This window comes from Rhineura floridana, chromosome 10 (assembly GCF_030035675.1).
Source record: "Rhineura floridana isolate rRhiFlo1 chromosome 10, rRhiFlo1.hap2, whole genome shotgun sequence".
NCBI classification, from domain to species: Eukaryota; Metazoa; Chordata; class Lepidosauria; order Squamata; family Rhineuridae; genus Rhineura; species Rhineura floridana.
The window spans coordinates 79856096-79874310 of NC_084489.1; the positions used below are offsets into that span (position 1 = coordinate 79856096).

General features: G+C 46.9%; 1 protein-coding gene across 1 annotated transcript in view; it reads right to left on the reverse strand.

The window, feature by feature from the left end:
* The window catches only part of NUB1 (negative regulator of ubiquitin like proteins 1), a 30765-nt gene continuing 12550 nt past the window's right edge, over positions 1 to 18215 (reverse strand). Inside the window, exons 7-15 of the mRNA XM_061587642.1 lie at positions 16607 to 16695; positions 16360 to 16466; positions 9596 to 9782; positions 7250 to 7357; positions 6915 to 7067; positions 6151 to 6297; positions 2975 to 3067; positions 2041 to 2233; positions 1 to 850 (exon numbers count right to left, since the gene is read on the reverse strand). Coding sequence (XP_061443626.1) covers positions 678 to 850; positions 2041 to 2233; positions 2975 to 3067; positions 6151 to 6297; positions 6915 to 7067; positions 7250 to 7357; positions 9596 to 9782; positions 16360 to 16466; positions 16607 to 16695 — 1250 coding nt within the window. The 3' untranslated portion in view covers positions 1 to 677. The remainder of the gene's footprint in view (positions 851 to 2040; positions 2234 to 2974; positions 3068 to 6150; positions 6298 to 6914; positions 7068 to 7249; positions 7358 to 9595; positions 9783 to 16359; positions 16467 to 16606; positions 16696 to 18215) is intronic.

Consider the following 18215-nt stretch of genomic DNA (forward strand, 5'->3'; position numbering starts at 1 on the left):
TGTGATGAATGGGGTTTTTATTGGTTGTTACGCATTAGGTGAGACAAAGATTGAACAAAAGAGCCTTTTAAAGTCCACTCACAATAGATATACAACTGGCTTTAGAATACAAGATGGAAAGAAAAAGCTCTGTAAAAGCTGACAAATCTATACACACCTGGGTCTATATTCTGCGACCAGAAAATATTGATGCTAGTCACAGTGGATTATATGTATTAGTTCTCACAGGCAGATCACTGCAGTTTTAAAAGAAATCTAGGCTTTGTGAATGTATGCAAAATGGGTTTTATTTGCTCTACTGATTAAATAGGTTGATTTCACACCAATATATATATTGAGCCTCTCTATAAAAATATTTATTCTATAAATATTTTTGTTCTACAGTTAAATGTATTACTCTCCAGTGTCACTCCAGTTTGATACTACTACAGATTTTACACATGCCAATGTTTAAAAAAACATGCAACTGATTGAACTTAAGGCATTTGGCAAAAGAAGGTCAGACATATTTGCAATCCAAGTATTAAAGTCCACAGTACTAATCTAAGTAAAGTATAGTCAAGTTAGCCAGGACCAACTTGACCCACTGACTTCACTGGGACTTACATGCAACTAATTTTTTTCTGGATTGGAGCCCATAAAATGCTGGCCCCGATACTGGACCCATTAAAATTTGCCTACTGGGACTGTGTTTGCAGGTGCTGTATGTAAGAGAGGTATTCATTAATGACAACTTCTTCCTCTTCCAGAGTTAGGTCCAAATAATCTTCTTCGTGTTCTGGGATATCCTCTAAGATTTCATTGACAGCATCTACTTCCATGTCTTCATCAGTCGAAGCCCCAGAGGTGCCTACAAATAAGACATGTAGTACACACTGCAGAAAAGTCTCTTATTCCCAGACTAAAAAAGCCCCTCACCATAAAACTGGCTCTGTTGCAGCAGTCCTTCGTAGTTTGATTTGGGACGGGGCTTTATAGGAATCTCTCAGCTAGTCTGTGCTATAGTTGAGTTGTGGTGTTCACACTTAAGCCTTTTCTAGATTTTATCAAACAGGATAGCAGTGGGGGATGAGAAAGGGGAATTGTTTTCATAATGTTCAGACCTGTAACTAGTTATTGACACCACTATCATGAACACTATAGGAACAAAAGAAAAACAAACTACTGGAATACTGGATACTGGAAGCTATTCAAAATATTACTGTGAAAGATTTTTTTAAAAAAAAATTGTTAAAATTTAATATAATTTGAACATGACTATCCAACTAAGTTCTGCTAAGAGTAGATCCACTGGATAGAATCCATACAGAAGCAGAAATTCTTAGGTTTAGAGAATTCAACTATAAATAAATTGAATTCAGTATTAGAACAGAAAGCGTTAAAACACAAGAAGGAATCCAGGACATTCTAACAAGTACAAACAAGTTGGAAAAACCCTTTACTAGTACATGAAAGGCTCTAACGAATGAGACTATAGATGATCTATCTGATACTACAGGTAAACAGAAGCAGAAAAAACAACTGAGTATCATCAGAGAAAGAAGGGTTATGGAAGGAGGAGAGGAATTGGTTCTTTATATAAAACTTGTTTTACGCTGGGCTGAGGGGAATTGGATGTGGTGGACCCCGGCTGACCTGGCAGGGTCCTGGCTCTGCCAGCAGAAGCCCCTTGTCCTGGCTCAGCCACTGTGGAACCGGGACCCTGCCAGTTCAGCCGGGGGTCTGCCAGAGAAGACCAGCCTGGCAGAAGGCCCGAAAAAGGGGTGTTCTGGGGGCGTATCAGAGGAGGGGCTCAGGGAGAAGCGACTAAAGCAATTCCAACTCCCGTTTGGGCCAAAGTTACACTGAGAAAGAGGTTTGTCTACAAAAATAATTATAATGGAAGTCAATGGTGGGGGTATTTGTGAGAGCTGCCTTTTTCTTTTCCATTCATGAGCACAGCTTCCGGCTGAGCCCGCATCTTGCCAGCCCCCAAGTGGCACATGTGCTACCGATTTCATAATCCTAGGTCCTCCAGAGTGACTCCTCCACCCCTTTTACCTGCAGAATCCGTAGGAGAGTCTTTTGATGAACTGGATTCATCTGAAGGCGTGATGCTATCCAGAGGGGTCTGTAAATGAGCAGGAAGGGATCCCCCATAACGAGCAAGCACTTGTACGGCCACCTGAACGTTGCCTTTAAACACTTTCAGAGCTTGCCCTGCTGCCTCAGGATTAAAGCCCATATACACCAGCTAGACAATAAAAATGACAAAAGGAGGATATTCACATTATCACTCATATTTTTATTGCACCCTTCCTCCAAGAAGTACAATGTGGCATTTTCACCTCAAAACAGCTTCATAAGCTAGGTCAGGTTAGCGGGGGGGGGCATATTCAGACTCAAGTCATGACTAGCTTAACTCTTGCTGATTCCAGTGGGTCTGTTCTAAGCAGGGCTTGAATGTTGATCCACCCTAGATGGAATACTTGCCTAAGGCTACCATTGTGCATGATGGTTGAGTGGGAATTTGAAGTGGGCTTCCCATATCCAAACCAACACTCTTAACTCTTGCCCTACACAGCAAGAGGTTCAAAAGAGGGGAAATGCACCTCTGGTTGTAAATATGGGAAGGTCCGTAGCTCAGTGGTAGAGCATCTGCCTTGCATGCAGAAGGTCCCAGGTTCAATCCCTGGCATCTCCAGGAAGGGCTGGGGAAAACCCTGTCTGAAAGCCCGAAGAGCCACTGGCAGTCAGTGTGGGCAATACTAGGCTAGATGGACCAATGGTCTGACTGGGTATAAGGCAGCTTCCTCTGTTCTTATACACCTAGAGTTTACCAACAGGCTTTAGAGAAGGAATGAGCAGCTTGTAACAAACTAGAACTGGAAATGAACAAGACCTTTTAGAGGGAGACAAAGTGCAGACCAACTTATCAGCCTTAAAAGACGCTTCGATTCTTTTGCGTAAACGTAAGCTTATGCTCTGGACTTACTTGATCAATACTTTCCTGGGAAACTTGAAACTGGTTCCCTGGCACTGGATTGTCGTCATCCAACAGGAGTAGCTGGGGGTTATCAAGCATAATCTAGAGCAGACAACAAAGAGTAAGCCTAATCTGAACAAATGTTCACACACGTTAGACTCACACATGTTGAAAAAAACCCCACCTCTTTGGATTACACAGGCTCTGCTTCACCAGACTGATTCCCGTCAACAAATTCTCTCATCTAGCCAGAGATACCTCTTACTGCGCATGAGGGTTTTCAACTATTTTCTCTCAGATATTCTAGTATCTGGGTTCATCATTACCATTTTAGGGCAACGCCTGCAATTCTAAACTTATCTCATTCTTGCAAAATAGTACTATCGTGGACTGCAAGAGAGCTAATCTCACAGATGCTACACCGACCCTTCTCCAGGTGTTCTAACAGGTGTTGATGTGTCTGCCGCCCTGGGATCCTTCCGGAGGGAGGATGGGATAGAAATTCAATTAATAATAAAAAAAATGATTTTCCTGTTTTAAATAAAATGATTCACCTCTCTCAGTATCTTGTCTCAAAGCTGGCTAGTCCCAGATGCTTCAGTCACCACACATCATTGTAATCAGTGTTTTCTTACACTTAAAACATCGACAGAAAAAGAACATGGAAATCCTTCTAGGGGGGCAACTCCAGCTCCATAGAATCATAGAATAGTAGAATTGGAAGGGGCCTATAAGGCCATCAAGTCCAACCCCCTGCTCAATGCAGGAAACAGTTATCCAGTAGTTCTGCTGCACTGTTTTATTTTTCAGAATAAATTCAGTCTGGCCAAGCAGGACAGCTTGTTGACTATCTGATATTTACCCACCCTGGAAATCCTCAGAGGTATTATTATTATTATTATTTCCATTTATAGACCGCTTACTATCTAAAAGATCTCAAAGCAGTTTACAATAGAATAGGCATGTTAGTGTTTCTCAAGGATCTCTGCGTGGTAAGAGGCCTACTTTTCATTTTCATTTAGTGCTGAAGTAAAACATTCACAAAATGCCAAATTTCCCACTTTCTGAAATTGCTGCCTTTCAATAGTGACAAGTTCTGTATGAACCTGCCTGGCCATTATGATAATCAAAGCCCTGCTCTGGGTGCCACCTCCTCCTCTGGAAGTAAGAGCTGGAGGGAGGAGGTTTTTCTGTCATGGCCCTCTGCTTGTACAGGCGGGCCCCGCTTATACGGCAGGTTCCATTCTGGACTGCCGCCGAAAAGCGGAACCCATTTAAAAGAATGGTGCGCACTGCGCAAAAATGACGCAAAAGTGATGCGCGACAAAAAAAACCCGCTGTAAAAGCGGAAAAAGCGCCTTAAAGAGGGGACTTTCCGGAATTGAAAGCTGCCGCATTAGCGCAACGCCAAAAGACGAAACGCCGTAAAGCGGGGCCCACCTGTACTCTTCCCCGCTGCCTCTGCTGATGTTTGGGGAGGGAGCCTAGCTCAACGACAGATCACATTTTATGCCTCCCTATGAAAAGCTCCTTCGTTAAATCCTGAACCTCCAATTAAAAAAGGACCAAGTAGAAGGTGATGGCAAAGGCCCGAGTCGAAGGTCCCGGAGAGCTGCTTCCAGTGAGAGCAGTCACCACTGGGCTGGATGGCCAAATAGTCTGATCTAGCCACAGAATTCAAATTGTAATACAATAAAATACAAGAAACAAATGAAGCAATAAAATTTGCAATTAAAAATCAGTATGAATATTCAATGAGACAAGTGCAGTCTCCCGTCGTCAACCATAAATCCACAGAGATGCTGTGGACACTCTGAATGAAGCGCATGGACCACGTGTGATCCGAGGACCTGCCCTTGAGAATTCGATTGGTTTTATTTCCTAGTAAGTGTGCTTAGAACTGCAGCCTAAGAAAATATCTGTAATTCTTTTTGACAACTGGCAATAGCCTGAATGTGAAGGATCTTGAGGGTGCCTGTGTGTGTTTTTTTCTGTTAGTTGGAAGTGTCCCAAGTCTTGCTCTCTTTCTGGATGCCACTGCCCCCTCCCAACGTAGAACTGGTAGAGAAAAGCTGAAACGACAACGACTTTTTCTTCCTTTAACTGACACTCTTTCCATTTTCTAGGACAACAACAGACATATTGTTCAAATGGAACTTGTCACCCACTCTTCCTTATTTGCTCAGCAGACTTATGACTGAAATTCCTATGTTCCATTTTGCAGATCTAGCTGCAGGAAGTCTTGGTAAGTAACTCCTAGAATCAGGGGTTTTCCCCAGGTAGCATGCCATCATGTGGGCTATAGCACCTCCTAGCGTCCGAAGGCCATATAGAGGAGTCAAGACCTGAGCTGCTCCTTGTGGTCTCACTCCAGGTCAATCCTGCCTTTGTCTGAAGCTGTTCTCTTTATCCTTAACTACTCTTTCCTGTAGTGAGTTTTGGTCTGTGTGTTTAGAATTATGTGTTGGGAGTGTGTACTGTGGGGAGTGGTGAGAATGTGTTTGTGTTTTGGGTTCTTTTTCTCTGTGGGGGTGATTTTTTCTTTCCTCAGCCCCTGCAGCGAACCTCTAGCCCTCTGCACCTCTTTTGCGGGGCTCATGGCTGCAGCCCTGGAGGTCTCCCCCTGGCTTGCTTACCTCATGGGGCTCGTGGGTGCGGCCCTGGAGGTCTCAAATGGCCTTCCCCTCTCCTTGAACAGGGCTCACAATTGCAGCCCTGGAACTCTCCTTGGCCCGATCACTGCGGACAGCGGACGCCCCACCTTTGACTGGAGCTCATGGCTCCAACTGGTTGCTGGGGCAGTGGCCCTTGCTCGCGCCTGTTCCAGCAGGCACCCCTGTTTCACCTGCAGCTCGTGGCTCTGCTCTCTGGCTGGGGCAGAGGTGATCTTTTCAAGTGGCCCCACCCACGGGTATTCCTCTCTCCCCTCAGAGCTCACTCCGGGCTGTTGGGCCTTTCACAAGATTGTTCCCAATGTTCAAGATTCTGCATATCACTAAACTTAAGTGCAGAGAAACCTGCTTCACCAGGTTTGTGTTTAACAGGGTAAAGGGGCAATAATATTAGTGTCTGTAAAGTGAAGGCGGCCAGAAAATCGATAAAGCCAACTCATTTTTTTACGTACTTTCAGGAGATGTGGGGCGGGTTTTTGGTCAGTATAACAAACACTTTGGAAAAGCATTTACCTTAACTGCTAGCTCAAGGTCTCCTTTTGCGTTATGAAGAGCTTCTCTAGCAGCTCGCTCTGAATAGCCCATACTCTTCAAGGAGTTAATGTCCTCTAATTTCTTTCTCCTTTTAGCTCTCTCCTCTCTTCTTATTTGAGCTTTTTCCTGTACAAGTGAAACAACAAGAAAGCTACTTACTAGATGAAAAAGCTCCACCACTCCTCCATGGATATTTTCTGCATTGGTAATTTTTTTTCTTGGATTCAGATGTATTTCTTCCCTCGTTGCAACTGTCTTAAGTGAAAACACACTTCTTTGTGTCTTTACAAATGACCCACACTAAAATGGCAGTTCTTAAACCACCTACTGTGATAAGTTCTAAAGTAAGTGATATATGGAATGTGTGTAAAGGCCATAGTCCAAAAAGGTACATGCAGCACATAGATTTTGGGCAAGGTTTTTCCCTCTTTTCTCAGACGTTTTTATCCAAGAATGTTCAAAGTGCTCATTGAATTCACAAGCTCAGAAGCTGCTTAGAGATTTGGCCCAAAAACTTTTTAAATGGTGAAAAATAGCATATAAGGCTGCCTCTGCCCCTAGTAATGCTGGGGTCCACCTATTTAGTCACTAAAAAGCTTACTCTTGCAATTTAGTGGGTTTTTTAAATCATGCCGCAACACATGTGCACCATGCTGGCAGTGTTTAGCTTTCCCTTGCCTTCCACTACTTGCTGTACACAACAATATAACACAGACCCTTGTGGTAGCTTCCTGGCACCATACCTCTCTCCTGTTGGAAATATGACTGGCAGCATGATCCACATTCCCATCACAAGCTCGGAGACCCAGACGAGCTTCCTGAGCAGAGAATCCCAGAAGTAGCAAGCTACTGATCTTGTCAGGATCTATGCACAACTCTTGAAACAAGCCATGTGCCTACATAGAGAAAGAAAGGAATGAAGAAAAAGTGAAGAACTCAGTTTTCTGCTTACAGGCCACTTGGGAAAAATAACACTGTGTGGTTTGATCCTGCACCACTTGGGCTTACTCTCAGGTAGGTGCGGACAGGCTTGCAGCTTTAGTTACGGATTCTTAAGACACTAAACACAAAAACATACCTTCTGAAGATGTACAGCAGCCTCTCTCTCTCTGCCATTATGATAATTGCTTATTCCTTGAAGCAAATAAAGTCTTAGAAATAACGCTTTCTCTCTCCCAGAACTTCCCTAAAGAAAAAGTGTTTACAAAAGGGTCAACTTACAAGTAAGCTCTAACAAAAACACAGCTTATGGGCCATTCTGTTTATTTACTGAAAGTTGTGGTGAGTCGTTTACAAAGCATGTGTGTGAGAAAAACAGGATCTCACAACCACAAGGGGGAAAAAGGATATGGTTTGCATATGGAACAATGTATAAGATCTTGACGTGGCACCTGATCTCTTGAAATTCTGTGAAACTGGAACAAAAGCACCTGCATTCTCTACATGGGGAAGAGTCCACTGAAATGGACTCCAGTTATAGAAGAGGCCTGAATATAAGTAATAACCTGTAAAGGCAAACCTGAAAACCAAATATGTGGATAGTAATGGAGAAAAGGCTTAATGTGAAATTCAATCAATCAAGGATGAAGAGAATTCCCAACAATAATAAATACCTATAACATTTGGGTTTTCTCAGTCAGTCCCTTTATTTCCTTAGAAACATAGATCAGCCCTAAGACGGCTTTGAGAGAGAAAACAATATGCATTAGAGCAAAGGTACATCACCTTTTTGGGCCTAAGGCTACACTTGCAACCCTAAAAAAAAGTGGGCATCCACCACAAAACACCTGTTTTGCAGAAGAAAAACTGGAGATGCTCAGAGACCTGGCCCCAAACACCTACATCCTCCAAATAAATAAAAAAGAGGCAACTCCCTAACCAAACAGCCCCTGCACCCCTTGATTTAAAAAATAGGAGGGGCAGGGGTCCTTAGCTGGGATGGTGGTGGTAATCTGAGGGTACCGTGATGTCCTTGGGGGCCGTGTTGGGAACCCAGCCATACAGCCTAGTTTGTTTTGAATTTGTGACACTACTTTGTGAAAAAGGAACCTCCAGGCAGCAAAGGTCTTCTTTGGAGATTCCTTGCAGCATCTGCTGGACCTTCCCACACTCCTATAAACTCAGGCTGGGGCCTGCTCTCGGACAAGCCCTATAGAAACAAATGGCAACTGTGCCACAGCACCATGCTTTTCTTGAAGCTCCATTCACTTCAATGGGCCCAGCGGATTGCTCCTGCTAGAAATGCGTCTGTGTTTAGCTTAATCTTGAGAAGCACCTTCCCGCTGGATAACATGGGGATCTGATTTCATTTCCATTGTTAACGGTAATTGGAAAAGGAGGGCTGAATGACTGTGCTGAGTCGCAGGATTATTTCTTTTCTCTGTGTATCATGCAAATTCAAGATACCGAGCCTCAAGGGACAGATAATGGGAGTTTATGAAAAGAGTTACAAAGCGTGCGGCTGCTTGTATGCAACAACAGAACCTTCATTCAGTACAGTTTACACAGTCCTTTAAGGAGTTCCAGCCAGCTTGATAGAGCAGACACCCACTTACCTATAAACAACGCACAAGTGCCAGTGCAGTACTGTCAACAGTCACGCCTACAGTAGGGCCCCGCTTCTCGGTGCCCAGCTTTTTGGTGTTCTGTTAATATGGCGCCAGCAGGGCGATCAGCTGGAGAGGGGGCTGGAACTCCCTGCGCTCTAGCTGACCTCGCCCGAGGAGAGAAAGATCTACAGCTGATCTTCTCCTCCGGCACGATCAGTGGGTTAGGTTCCAGATCCCCACGCTACAGCTGATCCGCTTTTCGGCGCTTTTCGATGAGAGCCTGGAACCTAACCTGCCGTATGAGTGGGGCCCTATTGTATTTACGTTCAGGTACATGGCACCACTAGAAAAATGAGCTTTTTTGTTTCCCCCAGCCACCACAACTGGCACATTAGACTATCAATATGCAGCAATGGTTTCCGCATTTCCTGCCTTCAAGAAACAGTTTCTATACTGACTTGCCAGCTGTGGACCACCCCACCTCTCTACTAAGCATCTGCTTTAAAGCCCTATGCACTGCAGAGCAGTAGCGGCTAGTGGGGCAGGCCAGAGCTGTGGAGCCGCCCTCCTGACACAGACATCGCTGCAGCTGACCTGACAGGGATGAGTTGTCGGGTTGCACAGATGAATGGGAGGGAGTGCCACATCAACTCTGGAGGTGTGCCGGTGCAGCCCCATCCTCACCCAGCCCCATCCCACCCAAATCAATAGTCCCAGAATCTGTGCATCATCTGTGATGCACCAGGCATCATCTGGGCACCAAAGACAATCAGCTATACCGGGACACAGTTCAGATTTCCAAAATAAGTGAAGTTTTAAATAACAAAGGCAACTAACGTAAACACAACCCTCTCGCCCAATCCTCTTTAGCCTACTTTTATAGTGACCAGCCTTTCGTAGTTCTCTCCGTAACACTTTCTGAAGCAATCGTGAGCTGCAAGGAGCTTTTTCTCAGCATCATCCAGGCAGTCCAGCTGACCGAGGTGGAAGTAGCACCAGACAATGTCCAGCTGCAGCACGGCATAATTGTCAACAGTGGTCAGGAGGTCTGAACCACATTCACTGGGGGGGAAAAGCAGGAAACTGATTAGTACACTGTTCCAGAGATGATCAGCCATTGGCAAAATTTATCTGAACATAAAATGTGCAGTGCAGCAAGATACACATTGTTTTCCTTAGAAGTCTGATGAACTAGTTTAGTACAGTGGCTAAGGGTGCAATCCTAGATTGATAATCCATTGGCCTAGGGGCTACAGGGAGGGTAGCTGCAGCCAATGGGGGGCTTTCTGCCTTGGCTGCAGCAGCCCCACCTAGCCCCACAGTGGTGCCAAGAGAAGACTGTTTTCAAGCCCAATTGCTGAGCGGGGTGTGTATATATGGAGAACCTTTCTGGACAGTGCAGTACAAATATCACTTCCCCCCAGCTGCTGGGCTTAAAAAAAGGATTTTGGAGGGTGTAGCTGCATCTTTCACTATTAGCTTGCAGCCCCTGCAGGATTAGTTTCCCACTCTTGGCCAAACACCACTTCATTGGCACAGAACACCGGATATGCTGCCACCATGGCAGATATGGCAGAAGAATGGCTGAAATGGAAGTAAGTTTATTTATAGGTATTTACGACATACCTTTCGTTATGCAGACCCCAGGTGGGTGAAATACCACTCAGAACCATTAAACCATGTTAACATTTTCCACCCCTAAAGGCTTGCGCAAAAAAATTGTTGTGGGTGGGATGTGGGTGGCACAGGGGAAGAGCACATTTATGCCATATCCTATCTTTCAAACAACAGCCACACCCTTGCTGATGGTGCAACTTTTACACTAGACCCATACAGGGTGCAAGAAATGTTGCTTCCCTTGACTTCAAGGGGGGGGAGAATTAAAAAGACACCTGCCCTTGCATCAGTGATTGACCTGCCCACATCTCCACAACACAGTAAAGGATCTGGTGCAACCCAGCATCCAATCACAACACACCACCACCAGTATATAAAGCCCACGTAGGAAGACAACAGGCTATGGTCTGCCGAGGAAAAATGCCCGTTTGCAAGTGCAGTTTGCATCTATACTGCACCTGCAAATTGGACCTTAAAGGGACTCGCTCTCTGCACCTACCAGCAGATTGGCACTGACAGCCAGCCCCTTGGAAGTCATCAGCTAATGTCATAATGACCCTGCCCACCTGTCAAAGGTGGCCTGCAGGGGGGGGGAAGGTAAGGATCTGGCCCACCAGCCAGATCTAGTTCTTCACCCCTGAACAAAGCCGCTCAGATTGCTTAATTTTATTGTATATTTATAGAGATGTCTTCATTAGTTTATTGCTTATGACTGTGGTTTGACTATATTTTGTTTTATTTTTGTAACTGTTAGAATAAATCATGTAATTTTTTGACATTGTAGGCAGCCTTGAGCATGGCTCAGCTGTGGAAAGGTGTCATACAAATAAATGATGATGATGATGAACCCTGCACCCAGGGGTTCATTTTATTATTTATTTTATTCAATTTTTATACCGCCCAAAGCCAGAGGCTCTCTGGGCGGTGCACAGCACAGAGTAAATACAATACAATAAATAAAATAAATACAATAAAATAACAATAGGACACTAAAAACATACATTTTAAGCATTTAACAGCTTGGTATATATTAACAGCAATAAAATATATTAAAATGCCTGGGAAAATAAAAGGTTTTAACCGGGCGCCGAAAGGATAGAAGTGTAGGCGCCAGGCGCACCTCATCGAACAGACTATTCCATAGTTCGGAGGCCACCACTGAAAAGGCCCTAGATCTCGTTACAACCCTCCGAGCCTCTCTGTGAGTCAGAACTCGGAGGAGGGCCTTTGATGTTGAACGTAGTGAATGGGTAGGTTCATATCGGGAGAGGCGTTCCGCTAGGTATTGTGGTCCCGCACCGTGTAAGGCTTTATAAGTCAAAACTAGCACTTTGAATTTGGCCCGGAAACAGATAGGTAGCCAGTGTAAACGCGCCAGAACAGGTGTTATATGTGCAGACCGTCTGGTCCTCGTCAACAGTCTGGCTGCTGCGTTTTGCACTAGCTGTAGTTTCCGGACTGTTTTCAAAGGCAGCCCCACGTAGAGCGCATTGCAGTAATCCAATCTAGAGGTTACCAGAGCATGCACAACTGAGGCGAGGTCGTCGCTGTCCAGATAGGGACGTAGCTGGGCTACCAACCGAAGGTGGTAGAACGCATTCTGTGCCACCGAGGCTACCTGAGCCTCAAGAGAAAGGAATGGATCGAAAAGAACCCCCAAGCTACGAACCTGTTCCTTCAAGGGGAGTGTAACCCCATCCAGAACAGGTTGAACATCCACCATCTGGGCCGAGAAGGCACTCACCAACAGTGTCTCAGTCTTGTCAGGATTGAGTCTCAGTTTATTAGCTCTCATCCAGTCCATTATCGCGGCCAGGCAACGGTTCAGCACATTAACAGCCTCACCTGAGGAAGATGGAAAGGGGAAATAGAGTTGCGTGTCATCAGCATACTGGTGACAACACACTCCAAAACTCCTGATGACCGCACCCAGCGGCTTCATGTAGATGTTAAAAAGCATGGGGGACAGAACCGATCCCTGCGGGACTCCGCAATGGAGAGTCCAGTGTATCGAGCAGTGCTCCCCAAGCCCTACCTTCTGGAGACGGTCCACCAAGCAGGAGCGGAGCCACTGCCAAGCAGTACCTCCAACTCCCAACGCTGTGAGTCTCCCCAGAAGGATACCATGGTCGATGGTATCAAAAGCCGCTGAGAGATCAAGGAGAATCAACAGAGTTACACTCCCCCTGTCTCTCTCCCGACCTAGGTCATCATACAGGGCGACCAAGGCCGTTTCAGTGCCGAAACCGGGCCTAAAACCGGATTGAAATGGATCAAGATAATCGGTTTCATCCAAGAGCACCTGGAGCTCACTGGCAACCACCCGTTCCAGAACCTTGCCCAAAAAAGGGACGTTCGCTACTGGTCTGTAGTTGTTCAAGTTATCTGGGTTCAAGGAAGGTTTCTTCAGGAGTGGTCTTACTACCGCCTCTTTCAAACGACTAGGGACCACTCCCTCTCTCAAGGAGGCATTTATCACTTCCCTGGCCCATCCGGCTGTTTCGACCCTGGCCGCTTTCACTAGCCAAGAGGGGCAAGGATCTAGTGCAGAAGTGGTTGCACGCACCAGTCCGAGTACCTTGTCAACTTCCTCCAGCTGTACCAACTGAAACTCATCCAATAAATGAGGACAAGACCATGCTCCGGATACCTCATTAGGTTCAACTGCTATAATATTGGAGTCTAAGTCCCGGCGGATGCATAAGACTTTACCTTGGAAGTGCCCAGCGAACTCATTACAGCGGATTACCGATGGTTCTCTAATATCCTGAGGGTTAGCATGTAAAAGCCCTCGGACAATTCTAAAAAGCTCCGCTGGGCGGTTGAGAGTTGATTTAATGGTGGCAGCGAAATATCATTTTTTTGCTGCCCTCACCGCTTCTGTATACAATTTCGTAGAGGCACTTACCAAGGCGTGATTGCATGCGTCAGGAGTCCGCCTCCATCTGCACTCAAGCCTCCTCCTCTCTTGTTTCATCGCTCTCAGCTCCGGGGTATACCACGGAGCTGCATGAGCTCTGCATGGGAGAGGGCGCGCAGGAGCGATCGTGTCAACGGCCCGGGTCATCTCCGCATTCCACAATTTGACCAGGGCTTCGACAGGAGCGCCAGTCTTATCAGCCGGAAAACCCCCCAGAGCCCTTTGGAAACCCTGAGGATCCATTAGTCTCCGAGGTCGGACCAACTTAATAGGTCCCCCACCCTTGCGGAGGGAAAGGGCAGCAGTAAGCCTAAACTTCAACAAGCGGTGATCTGTCCATGACAATGGAGTCGATGAAAAACTCCCCACCTCCAGGTCACCATCTCCATGTCCAGTGGCAAAGATCAAATCAAGAGTATGCCCCGACACATGTGTTGGGCCAGCAGCAAATTGAGACAGCCCCATGGTTGCCATGGAGGCCATGAAGTCCTGAGCCGCCCCAGATAGAGCAGCCTCGGCATGGATGTTGAAGTCTCCCAGTACCAGTAGTCTGGGGGACTTCAGCAATATCTCCGAGACTACCTCTGTCAGCTCAGTTAGGGAAGCTGTTGGGCAGCAGGGTGGGCGGTACACCGACAGTATTCCCAGTCTGTCTCCTTGACCCAGCACAAGGTGGAGGCACTCCAAGCCACTCGTCACCTGGACAGGGTGCTTGATGAGCGAGAGAGAACTCCTATAGGCCACAGCTACCCCGCCTCCCCGACCCTTGGATCTACCACAGTGTTGAACCATATACCCAGGTGGGCAAAGCTGGGAAAGAGTAACTCCTCCCTGATCACCCACCCAGGTCTCGGTTACACATGCCAGGTCAGCGCCCTCATCAACAATTAAATCGTGGACGAGGGAGATTTTATTATGTACCGACCTGGCGTTCAGAAGCAACACTTGGAGATCCGAGAGCTGGCTGATAGGACAACCAACAGTCCTGCGGATGTGAGGAGGACCGGAACAAGGCACAGGCACAACTTGTCTGGGACGAGTTCCCCTTAACTGGCATGTTCTCCTCACAACACCATACCTCCCATTACCCGTCACAACATTAATTGGGGCCCCCAAAAGTCCCCCCGCTCGGCACAAAGTCCCCTCTCCCCGGCACATAATAAAATACACATAAACTCACACTCAAGTACTCATATACACATTCAAATTCATTTACACACGACACAGTCCACTAATTAACTACACATAAAAGTCAAACTCACACATTCAAATAATCATTTAAACGCATTCACACTGATCACAATCCACAATTAAAACAATAGCAACAGGCGTTAAACACTCAGCATTCAAACAGGCGGGGACAGCAGCGATTTAGCTTGGCCAAGATGGTAGTAGGCCAGAGTAATGGCAGCAACCGGAGCTGAAGTAATAGCAGCAGCGACGCCCACATTCACGACATCAACAACAGCAACCTGTCCCACATGAGATGATGATAATGACCAGAAGCCGTAGTAACGATGATGATGATGATGGCGCACCCCGAGAGGGAATCACAGCAACAGTCGAATCCTACCGATCCACACTCAGCAATAGCGATGACAGTAGCAGCGGCGACAACGTCCACACCCAGGTAAACAGCAGATGACAACAAACGATGACAACGGTCACGATGACGACAACAGCGACAGCACCCGCAGCCAGGTAAACAAGAACGCCCGCCCAAGCAGCAACGACAACAGCAGCGGCCCAGACAAGCAGCAGCGGCACAGAGGCAGGGCGTCCCGGCAACGGCAACGCCCACGCCCCAGCCCCGGCCACTCAGCAATGGCCCGACCCGGCCCGCTGCGCCGTGGCAGCCAGCCGCGGCAGCAGCGGCGGCCAGAATCCGAGACTGCGGCGCCATGGCGGCCGAGGCCGCAAATGACGGAGCCGCACAAGCAGAGGCAGCGGGAGCAACGCCGGTCCAGCCCAACCCGAACACGGCGACAACAGGCGACAGCAGGCAGCAGCGACAGACAGCACCGACAGACCGGGGCGGCAGCACACAGAGTGAGTCATTGAAGGGCAAAACGCAGCAGAGCTCCGAACTGAGCGTCCTTCTCGGTCGCCATTTTACTGCAGGTAAACTGCAGTTTCCACTGCAATCCTCAAGGCCGAAGGGGTGGGTATGGTCAGAGTCATGGCAGTCTCCCTGCCCCACTGGGGCAGGTGGGTGCTGAAGCATGAGCACTGGCAGAGCACTCAAACAGCAAAACCCCTGCTTCCCTCATGCTCCCATACAAACACCTACCATGCTTCCAGGTTCAGGGACCATGTTCTCCAGCAGCTACTGCTTCCTAGAGAGGGAGACTCTCCCCTGTTGCTTTCCCTCCTCCTACTGCAAACTGACTTCAGCTGGCTTCAGGAAAGGTCAGGGGATGGGGAAAGGAAGAGCTGGATGCGAGCTCTGAGTGGGCACCTCAGGATGCACAAGCAGGACGGATGCTGCTGACAGGCCGTTATGAGCCAGTCAGCAGAGTGGCATGGCATAAACAAGAGGCTGGGGGAGGCCTGCCGGGATGCTGCCCAGCTGGAATGGGCTGTCAGGTGAACCGGTGGGGATGTCTGAGAGCGTGAGGATTGATCCCACAGGTTGCTGAGCGGAGACTAATCAGGACCAGAGGCAGGGGTGCTCATGTGCAGAGTGCGCTAGCTGGGGTCTTGAACCCTTTTCCTGAGAGACCTGCTGCGTGCTTGCTGCTTGTACTACTGGGATTCATGTGCTGGGGCACCGTTTTGGGAGCTGTGCATGTTGATGGATCATGGGGTTACCATGGCCTTACCCCAAGAGTGGCTGGCTGGGTGGTGTGAGGGCATCATCCCTCCTATGTCCTGGGCTTGGTGGGCAGCGGTGGTGTTGCCAAGGACAGTGGTAGGGCGGCTGGAATTTTTGCTGCTTTTCAGACATTTTTCTTCCTGCCCTGCTCCTCCCTCCTGTCCTGAACTGAGCATGGATTGGATACAGCTGCAGAGCATTGCCAGCCCTTTCTTAATTGCATTACAGGACTGCTCTGTAAAGAATTATATTAAGAAATCAAGGGGGAAAACAGCAACAATTCTTACCAGAAGTGTTTATCTGCATCCAACAGGAACGGCAGTGCCATGGCATATTCTTTTTTCTTCAGCAGTGCTCTGCCCTTTTCATGATAGCCCATGGCTAACAAAAGAGCCTATTGGAGGTGGGGGAAGGGGGAAGAGAAGCATTTCATTAATATTAAACCTTAATGTAAACTGCATTTAAAAACTGTATTTTCATGTTCTTTCAAGAAAGAAAAGGACCCATAACAACTTCTTTCCAGCAGACACTTACTTTTTTGGCTTGTGGAGGAATCTTGATGGTTCTTCCGGTTTGGTTTGCTATGTCTAGGTAAGGTGTTCTATCAGGATCTAAAGAATCCTCTGAAATAGATCAGACAGGGAAAATGGGATTAGCTCTGGCTCCTTTACACTCCAATAACATATGGACCAAGACACTGTTTCTCAATGTTCCATCTGTAAAATGAGAAACACAGCAACCTACTTCACAGGGCTGTTGTTTTTTGAATACAACACTTTCTGCACTGATGGTTAGATAAAGCAGCTATCCCAGGAAATAACTGGTTATCATGTTGCATCTTTAAAAAAAGACTAGGTATTTTGTGGTTCCTGAATGAGTTCTTGATCATGCACAATTCTCACCCAAAAAAGTTGTGGCCTTGTTCCAGGCTTAGTTTGATGTGTGAGCCAGGTGCCTCACAACCCATCATACTAAGAGACTCCCTAGTTGGCAATGGGTTGCATGGCACTCCTGAGGAGCATTCTAGATTCTAGGAACACAACCAAAGAAACATGGAGCAGAACTGCATTAAGTGACCCAAACTTAATTTGTAGTTTGTGCCAAACAGACAAGCCCTGGGCTCCTACTGGGAGGAAGGGCGGGACATAAATCAAATAATAAATAAACAAATAGTTCACTATAGAGGTTTGGCCACCAAAATGAGTTTGTTCTGCATATGCGGCACATCGCTTCGTGGGATCAGATCTGCTTTATCTCAGTTCAGTAAACAATGTATTTCTTCTGGTATTTTACTCACACTTGTGCTTCTCTGTACTGATCACAGCCCAGCCTATTTGGCGACTTGGGCTGAATCCAGAGCTAACTATTCTAGAAGATCATGGCCAGTATGAAAGCACCATCACTACCTTCGGAGCCTTTTCCTCTGCCAGGCTCTGAAAACTCCATTCTGCACTTTGCAGCATAGTTCAGCACAAACCAGTGAAGAGCCTGCAGCAGGGAGCTGACAAACTTCCTCCTCCATTTCCAATCCCTGCAGCACTTTTGCAACTGGTTTGTAAATGTTTACGATTTTAAAGCAAAGTGTGGACGAGTATGTATCTGGGATGGGGAACCTCCAGCCTGCAGGCCAGATTTGGTCCGCCAGTCCTCCCCATTCAGCCTGTGAGGCTAGTTTATTATTTATTATTATTTAGTTGCATTTCTAAACCGCCCTATAGCTAGCAGCTCCCAGGGCGGTGTACAACATGATAAAACCACAATATTTAAAATAAAGCAAGTGTGTATTGCGCAAACAATATAAGACATTATATAAACAAAGTAAAAGAAAACTAGAAATAAAATAAATAAGATTAAAAGCATAAAATACATTAAAATGCCTGGGTGAAGAGGTGGGTTTTTACCTGGCGCCGGAAAGATGACAGGGAAGGCGCCAGGCGTATCTCATCTGGGAGGGCATTCCATAATTCGGGGGCCACCACCGAAAAGGCCCTAGATCTTGTTACTGTTCTCCGGGCCTCTGTATGGGTTGGGACCCGGAGAAGGGCCTTAGACGTCGAGCGGAGTGAACGGGTAGGAACATAGCGGGAGAGGCGTTCCATCAGATATTGCGGTCCAGTGCCGTTAAGGGCTTTATAGGTAAGGA